This window comes from Acanthisitta chloris, unplaced genomic scaffold (assembly GCF_000695815.1).
Source record: "Acanthisitta chloris isolate BGI_N310 unplaced genomic scaffold, ASM69581v1 scaffold11653, whole genome shotgun sequence".
Lineage (NCBI taxonomy): Eukaryota > Metazoa > Chordata > Aves > Passeriformes > Acanthisittidae > Acanthisitta > Acanthisitta chloris.
In genome coordinates this window covers 16,482-25,599 of record NW_008664322.1, presented here as the reverse complement: position 1 = coordinate 25,599, position 9,118 = coordinate 16,482, and the positions used below count along the sequence as shown (strand labels likewise).

The following is a 9,118-nucleotide window of genomic DNA, read 5'->3' as shown; positions in this document are numbered from 1 at the left end:
TTCCCCACCAAACAGCTTAAACATTTCAGGGAGGAGAAGCCACTTTAACACCTTCCAAACAGAGCACTGGTGCTTTGAAACCTGTACAAACCCCTCTGTGTGTCCACTTCAACATTTCTGAGCTGACCACAGCTGTCTCAAGTAGCTACTGGGACAGAGAGTGGCTTTGGAAATGTGGCAAACCCAGAGGAAAACTGGCAGTTTGCTCAGAGACACTGGATAACCAGAGGCAGGAGGAGTTTGGCAACACGTCTGGCTGCCTCACAGACTCACTCACTTGTGATAGTTTTCTTTCTTCTCATCTCTCCAGTTTTTATTTAACTGGTGTATTTTCACAGCTACGTATCTCTGTTCTGTTAAATCAAATGCCTGTGGAGAGAAGAGCAGAGGATCAGGAGGAATCACAACTCCAAGTTCACACTGCAAAATCAGACAAGCTCTAACAAACCCATCTCCCCACCCAGGAAATCAGCATTACAACATACTGAGGGAAAAGCAAACCCACATTTTGATGTAATTAGTTTCCCCTAATGAAACCAAGCAACTCTGAAAACAATTGAATATTCTCTGCTTTGATCCAACCTTCCCCATGGAATCTAACTCATGCTGCATTTATTCTGACATTTTACCACCAGAGCTACAAAGGGACCAGAAAGGCCAAAACATAGGCAGTAAATCACAGTGGGGAGATGCTGCCATTAGTCCCCCAAGTCCCCAACTCATCTACACTCAGTTAAAACCCCCCAAACACGCAGAGGCTTTTGTTTCACACTGGTAGCTCAACTCTCCAGCTTGAAGCAAAACATTTCAGCTTATTTAGGAGCTGGAGAACTCTCTCCATGGCAGAGCTGTGTGAGCCTGTGCTGTATTTTCCCCTCCACTGTTTAAACAGCCCTTAAAGAATGAACCTGGGGAACTGGAGAAATGCAGAAATCCTTTCCCTTGCCTGAGAGCAGCAACAGCTAATAATTCACAGGACATGGCAAAAATGCTGTTGTAAGCAAAAAGGGATAATCTGTGTTCACCTCTCAAGTTGTCTGCTTAATTCCTGATGCTTAAGAGATTGGCCAAGACCCTGGAGAAGAAAGGCTAAGCTTTTCTCTGTTGTAATAACACAGTTACAACTCTTCAGAGCAATCAGGTAGGAAGAATTCATACCCTCCTGTTTCATCTGCAGAGCCAGAAAAGCCTCCAAAGAACAGCTCAGAGTACTTACACACAGCTCACACTTTTTTTTTTTCCCCCCTACCTGTTACACACAGCTCACACTTTTTTTTTTTTCCCCCCCTACCTAGGCAGTCTATTCCCCTTAGTTTAGGCACCTATTGTTGTACTGCAGCCAAATAATAAAGCCCCATGGAGTTTCCAGTATTTGCACTGGCATAATTGTTTTCTTTCTAGCCAAATTCAACAATGAATTCAAAACTCCTGAGCCCAGATGGGGAATATTTAGAACTGGAATGGCTCTAAGCATAACAGGCAAAGAGCAAGCACCAGAGTGTCACAGGGCTTGGCTGTCAAGAGTGCTGACACACAACCAAACCTCAGCTCCTAGAAGGCCCAAAACTACTCACACACACACACACACAGTGTGCTACTTCAGAGTGGAAAATGAAGGCACAAGAAACAAAGGTTTCTACCCCAGGAAAGGCAGGATTTGCCCTTCTTATTGGAGCTGTTTGACACAGATGTTCAGACTTGCTTTGCCACCTTGGTAGGGCTTGGCACTTGGTATTTGTGTGCAGCTCTTGAAGAAACAAGTGGTTTGTTACTCTGTCCTGACAAAACTTGGCAGACTGGGTGCAACATTTCCTTGACACATATTTGCAGGAAATTTGACCTCTGAGGACAAGGGCAGAACCTGAAAATCTCAACTCTGCTGCAAACCAGATGTACCACGAGCTCTGTCCTCCCTTCTTCCCTCCACAACCACACACAGCACTGAGAAAACAAGTGTAAAACTCCTGTATTTCCCCTGCAGGTTCACATTACCCCATGGATTTACCTTATATACTTCACTGAAGCCACCTCTACCCAGAAGATGTAGCAACAAATATCTATCATTTAGCGTTGGATGGTCTTTAAATCTGGAGAGAAAGACACAGTTTGAGAACACTGACAGAAATAATGCAACCTCTGCACAGTAAATTGCAGCTGAGAAACAACATTTGCACTTTTAAGACCAAAAAGGATTAAAACAGTGTTCATGACTGATAGATTTGAGCCCATTTGATCACTCTGCACTGATGAAAGGCTATATAAAGGTACCTTGACTCACCTGGAAGCCTTTGCTTACAGGAACTTCAAGTTCTATCACTGCACCACCCCCAAATCAAGTGACTACGGAGTTGTAACATCAATTAAATAAAGATTGTTTCCCATAAGGAAGAGAACAAACACAAAGCTGCCACAAGTTCTTGTTCCCAGATCTCATGGACTTACTGTGAATTATCTTCATTGTGTATCCTTTTCAATTCCCTGATATGTAGATTCCTAACCCTCTCTAGCCTTTCCAGCTCTGCCTGGATCTCTGCTTCTTCCTGCACAAAACAGAAGGGAACACAACAGTGTGTGAGATATTTCCATGGGATTTAAAGAGACACAAATGTAATTCAGCTTCTGAACAGGTGACTGGCAAACAACTCATCAGAGAGATGGGCAGAGGCAATTAGGAGGTGACAGGGATGAAAACTGACTGGGCAGTTCTGCTCACACCTACACAGATAGGAGATGAAATATCCCTTATACCTCCTTGTTCCAACAGTTTCTGTAATTCAGCCTTGTTGCTCTGATCCTGCTCCTTCCCTAAGGGCTGTGCAGCTCCTTCTGTAGGAATATAGGTTGTGCCAGGACAAGGGTAAGAGCACAGCCCTCAGAAGAAACAAGCACAGGGATGTCATGATGCCACGTGAGAACGGAGCAGCACCCAGCCAGGATGGGAAATGTGAGGGAACAACACTGGCTGCTATCATTACAGAACAGGTCAGTGTTCCTCAGTGCCATGGGGCAGTTCTGACACACACTCTGCCCACCAGAAGCTCTGCTGAGTTCACATCCCTGTGGCCAAGGCTGCAAACCTCAATTAAAACGTGTGCCTTGAGCACTGATGTGTCTGTGTGACTCGAGGGACATTGTTACCCGTTTGCCTTGTGACTCTGCTCCTTCCCTTTCCAACCTGCTCTATTTTTAGCCCCAAAGAATGAGCCAGTTTCCAAAAGTGGAGAAGGATCAGCACAGCTTCAGACAATGCCATGATACTTCACTTTCCATCAGGGTCCATTTCCAGGTGGATTCCTCCATCCCCAGGGAGGCAGTGCCATGTGCCAGCACAGATGGAGCTGCAATGAACCCCCTGGAGCAATGTGGAAGCTGTGGAGCCTCTGGCATCCCCCTGCCCACATCACTTCCCTTTGTTCACAGGTCAGTAGGGCACAGTGCCAGCAGATTCCATGTGCGCAGGAACTTTCCCTTCCACTGACAATAACAAGGAGCACAGAGCCATTAATGAGGTCCTGCATTCAACTTCTGTGACAAGGCTACAGGAAAAAACTCACTGCAGAGCTCAGGCAGCACCTGAGAAAAGAAGGGACACTCCAGCAAAGCATTTGATTCTTCCTCTTGGCTTCATCTGGGAAAGAAAACTCCTTGGCCTTAGCAGAGATCTAACCAGGAAAAGGCAACACATCTAGTTGGTTTTTTTTTTTCAGTATTTCATCTGTTGAAGTGTCCCAGAAAACTTATTTATAGGTCATTGCAATCATTTTAAAGGTAACCAAGAGCTTATCTAAATATAACCTCCCTGGCAGGTACAGTTCCTACCAAAGCCACTGTGTGTGAGGACAAATGGGCCCTGCAGGTGCCTGCACAGGGCTGGTTTGGGACAGCCCCACAGATCCTACTGGGCTGATAACATTGCTTGCTCAGTACTGCAAAGAACTGGACAAATCAATGACTCTTGCATTTGTTTTGTTTGGGTTTTTTGTTGCATTCTTTTAATTTTCTTCCCTTGGTCCAGTCCTTCCTGTTCCCTCATGTTAGACACAATCAGAGCTCAGCACCAGCAGGTCACAGAGACAGAAGATGTATCAAAAGAGTGGAACTCTCTGCATGAAATTGTAACTGTGAGGACACAAATCTATTTCATAGAATCAACGGGGTTGGAAGAGACCTCCAAGAACATCAAGTCCAACCCAAGCATGGCACTAAGTGCCACATCCAGTCTCACCCTGAAAACCTCCAGGGATGGTGAATCCACCACCTCCCTGGGCAGCACATTCCAAGGTCTGATCACTCTCTCCCTAAAAAATCTCTTCCTAATCTCCAACCTAACCCTCCCCTGGCAGAGCTTGAGTCTGTGCCCTCTTGTCCTGCTGCTGGTTGCCTGGGAGAAGAGACCAACCCCCACCTGACTCCAACCTCCTGTCAGGGAGTTGCAGAGGGTGCTAAGGTCTCCCCTGAGCCTCCTCTTCTCCAGGCTGAACAATCCCAGCTCCCTCAGCCTCTCCTCATGCCATTGGCCTCCTTGGCCACCTGAGCACACTGCTGGCTCAGGCTCAACTTTCTATCCAAATTTACTGCAGCAAAGAACATCTTTCCTGAATATCACTTCCTTGGAAAAAACGAGCACAAAATCCTGACTATCCCTTTCAAGCACAGAAGACTCTCAACGATCACACCACGAGTAGTGACCTCTACAGAGAGATGCTCTTGTTCAGGGCACACTGCACCAAAAACCACCCAAAAGCCTTTTCTGCACTTAGTTCTTACCTTTTTAAGGTGACCTAGTCGGAGTTTGAAGATTTCTTCCTGTTCATGGTATTCTGCTAATGTTAACCTGTAGGAAGAGAGAGGTTCAACACGTGAGGTTTCCCCACTTGTTTTTCTCCCATGAAAACTCTCTGAACTGCAGGCAGATGCTGCTGGGTACCAGGCTAATTCCACACTACCCAGCTGCCTAGAGGCAAGGGCAGGACTCAATTTCTTCATGCTTCCATCAAAGCATTTGGCTTTGCAGTGCCCCAAGGAGAGGCCAGGGAACCTACGTTTCATTTTCTGCCCCGTTGGTCTTGTTCTTGCGCTGCTTCTGCTCGTTGCTGGCCGGGGGTGTCTGGCCCATCGCCGGCGGCTTCCGCTTGGCTAACATCTTCCGTTGTCTCTCGATTTCTTCCCGCTGGGAATTTATCCTCTCCTGCTGCCTGCAAAGCAGAGAGTAGGAAAAACATGAAGGAGGTAATGTGTGGCTGCCCCAACCCTGGCAATGTTCATTCCAGGTTGGATCAAGCCTTGAGCAACCTGCTCTGGTGGGAGATGTCTCTGCCCTGGGCAGGGGTTGGACTAGATGATCTCTGAGCTCCATTCCAACCCCTAAAGTTCTATGAACCAAGGGTTTATTCCTGGTTGCCTTCAGCATCTGTTCTCACCAGCCTGAAGCAATGAATTCCCAATCACTTGTAAGATTAGTAACACAATATTTCTGTCCAAAAAAGTGGGATGTGCCAAACATGATGAATCACATTTTTAAAGGTATTTTTGCATTAAGAGGGATTCTTTTCCTGGCCCACAGAAGCCTTTCAGCAAGTGAAAGCTTTTATTCATGCAGAGGATATCCAAATCACAGCAATCCATAGATCCATGGTAAGTCACTTACTTTCCATAGACTATTTCCTAGAAGGCTCTTTTCTAAATCTCAGATTTTCCTGGTAAAACTATTCCTGAAGTCTGGTACTGTCTGAGAAAAGATCCTTACACTTTAAAGATAAGTCACAGTCTCTCTTCCAAGATAAAAAGACTATTCTAAACACTCCACAGTGATATAAGCACTCCTGAAATTTCGACTCTAAATGATTTAAGCATTTCCATACTTAATTCACTTTTAAAAAGAGGCTGAGGCTGCAGGTAAATATCCCAAAATATTTCTTCCATGTCTTACAGCACAAACTAAGGAAGAATTATGAAGTCCTTAATCTGTGCCTAACAAGAGCTGCACCTCCCTATCAGACTACAGAGAAGAGATGTGATTCTGAAGGATCACACACAGCTCTCTCTAATGCAATTAATTTGCCAAGTCCTACTTAAAGGTCTAGGCCAGGTGGGAATTGACTGGATATTTCCATTAACATCCTGCATAAAAGGGTCTCTGATCTTCATTTCCAGGTTTCTGCAGCCCCTTTGATCACTGTTACCAGGAGGCAAAAAAAAGTTAAATAGTATGGATTTTCTCTTTTAAGCTTCTCTACTTTCTACTTTCAAAAAAAAAAAAAAAAAAGGCAAGTTAATTAGCCTTTCTTGACTAATAGATGCAACTATGCTAATCAAAGTGATTGACTTGAGGTGTGTGTGAAAGTTTGGGCCACCCTAAGCACAGCACAGCCAGGTGGGTGCTCTAAGGAGCCCCAACAGGGCAGCACCTCCTTTCCAAGCCAGAGGTCACCCAAACCCTTTCAGTCCAGTTCAGCCTCTGGAGGTTTTGGTGGAAACACTGAACATGAAGATATCACCCACTGCCAGGAGCTCCTACCTGACCCTGCCATGCACCAGTGCCACCACTCTCACACTCTGCCATGCTAGACATCACACACAACTTCTGTTCTCCTGCTTCTGCCTCTGAAGGTGAGGGCCAGCCCTGTTTGTGCTCACTTGATGAGGTTCTGGAAGGCATAGCCATCTGTCCACTGCTCGGTGAAGGACGCGCCGTGCCGCACCGTGGTGAAGTGACCCAACCTCAATCGATCCTGCATGCTCTTATCTCTGCAGGCCATCTTCTCCTGCTTGGACTGAGAACAAAAGCAAGCACATGTCAAAATACAAGCCAGAAATGAGCAGCTGAGAGCTGGTGCTGTGGTTTCAATCACCACCATTTCTTAGCCCTTTCTGTTGTTTCTTATCTGAACAGCATTGAACAAATTATTGCTGAGGCTTCACAGTGGGTGTTTGTTCACCTCCTTTCTGACACTTTTCCCTCCTGATGCCAGGGCAGCTCACCCATCCTAGGAGCAGCTGAAATCAGTCTGGCAGTAGGATTACAACTATCCTTTCTATCAGTAGTTTAACTGCACTGCAGGCTCTGATCAGGCTCTTATTCCACTCAAACAGGAGAGAAGAAAGAAAATACACCTTGGATCACAGTTAAGAGTAAGATCCAGTGATCAGCCAGCTCAGTCCTAATCTTGTACCAAGGCCAGAAGTGACACAATCTCAGTTAGGTCACCAACATGCATAAACACTGGTGGTGGTGTCAGTCACAGAGTGTTTCTGCTCAGCGAGAGGAAATTTCCTCTCACTGCCTGCGAGCAGCAAAATTTCAGCCAGGCAGGTTTAAAGATGGACCAGCAAAGCTCCTCACTGGAGCTAAACACACCAAGCTCACCCAAAGGTACAAATCCTCCCAGGATGGGGAGTCCCATTCAGCCAAGAACAAGCAGCTCTGTGACCAAACCAGCTCACCCAGACCAGCACCAGGGCAGCTCTGCCCATCCAGTGCCCACACACAATGGGGGTAATTGGCCAACAGGTGAAAGAGCAATCAAACCCCCACACTGCTGAGCCATCAGGAAAGCTGGAAACCTCTCAACACTGAGGCAGGCTGGATGCTGGTATGGTAAACAGCAGCCTGGCACTGTCCCCGGGGTGTTTAACGTGTTGTTTTCAGTGTTACACACAGCAATGAGCTCCAGCTTTGCTGTCTGAGAGGAGGAAAGGTCTAAATCAGCTGTGCATGTCCCAGAGCAGATCTGCAACTGCACTGCTCACTGGGACACTGCTCCTGTGACTGCAGAGAGGTTCCCTGCTCACCTTTTCTATAAGAAGCTTCTTGCTCATCGTTACACATCGATTCAATCGCTCCTTGTACTTCTCCAGCATCTTCTGCTGCTCGTCTATCTGTCGCCTCAGGTCACAGTTGGCCTAGGAGTGCCCAGAGAACAAAGCCTGAGACTTGAAACCACTCAGAAGAGCCAAACTAAGCAGCACCAAGGAAGAAGTTTCTCTAGGTAGCTCTAGGAACCAGATGAAAACCAGCAGAAGAAAAGAACAGGTTTCTCTTAGCAAAACCTCCAAGACAAACTCTTCCTCTAGGACAGGGAAGTGCTACCATCCTGGTTGACATGGAAGGAACTAGGGTACAAACAGACTAAACACTGCAGGGAATACACATGGATTGGAATACACATGGATTGGTTTTACCTCATGGGTGTTGGTCCTACAGCTGCTACACAAAATCCTGCTCTGCAGCCTGGCACAAACATTCTGGCTAGCTTTAAATAGCAGCTTTTAGCAGAGTTGTCCCACTTTAAATACTTACTCTTAATAAGTCATCTATCCTCCCCTCCTTCTTCTCCAAGTCAGAGTTCTTACTGTTTTCTAGTGCAGATATTTTCTCCATTGTGAGGTCAGACTGTAGAGAAAAATCACCATAAACCTCACGTAAGACAAACAGTGAAATGTTTCAGACAGGCAGCACTAACACCCCAGAGCTATCCCCTCTGATGTGAACAGCTTGGGGCAAGGAGGACTGATCCCCTTCATCCCTGCAGTCAGGGGAAAACTTTCTTCCTCACTCAAGTTTACCTTTTTTACCCCTATCAACTCCAAACAGGTTTGGAAGGGAAAACCCAATGTGTACATGTCCTCCTCATGTAGCCAAAGTATCTTCCTGGATTCTTAGCCATATGGTACATCTAGACCTCTAGTACAGACAACAAATGTGACCCCAGTGACACAACAGAGCTCAGACTGAAGGTGGGGAGGACCCCAGAGGTGGAACTGATGTCCTTCATGCACAAAGGACTTGTACAGGAACTGTACAACACAGTACAACTGTACAACAGGACAGAAACAGACAGAGTTGAGGAGTTGCTCTCCCAAGCACAGTCATACACAGCAGCAGATTGGACAAACTCCAGTAGCAGAAACTGAAAACTCCTTTGCAGGATGAGGAACAAAGTTCAGAGCTACTCACTCAGAAGTTAGAAACTGAGTTGGGACCAATGGCTCTTGTCACTGGAAACACCATGTCAACCACCACTGACACCCACTGGCATGGCAGACAAGCTGCATCAAGCACCAACCTCACCCCCAAGAGCTGTAGCACCTGGTGAGCCATACCTGTGACTGTTTGTGC

General features: G+C 46.3%; 1 protein-coding gene across 1 annotated transcript in view; it reads right to left on the bottom strand.

Moving 5' to 3' along the window:
* Positions 1-267: 267 nt before the first annotated feature.
* The window catches only part of LOC103799012 (serine/threonine-protein kinase tousled-like 2), a 23,858-nt gene continuing 15,007 nt past the window's right edge, over positions 268-9,118 (bottom strand). Inside the window, 9 exon segments of the mRNA XM_009071302.1 lie at positions 268-369; positions 2,006-2,087; positions 2,443-2,540; positions 4,768-4,834; positions 5,043-5,195; positions 6,637-6,773; positions 7,792-7,902; positions 8,300-8,392; positions 9,103-9,118. The exon segment at positions 9,103-9,118 is cut by the window's right edge and continues 24 nt beyond it. Coding sequence (XP_009069550.1) covers positions 274-369; positions 2,006-2,087; positions 2,443-2,540; positions 4,768-4,834; positions 5,043-5,195; positions 6,637-6,773; positions 7,792-7,902; positions 8,300-8,392; positions 9,103-9,118 — 853 coding nt within the window. The 3' untranslated portion in view covers positions 268-273.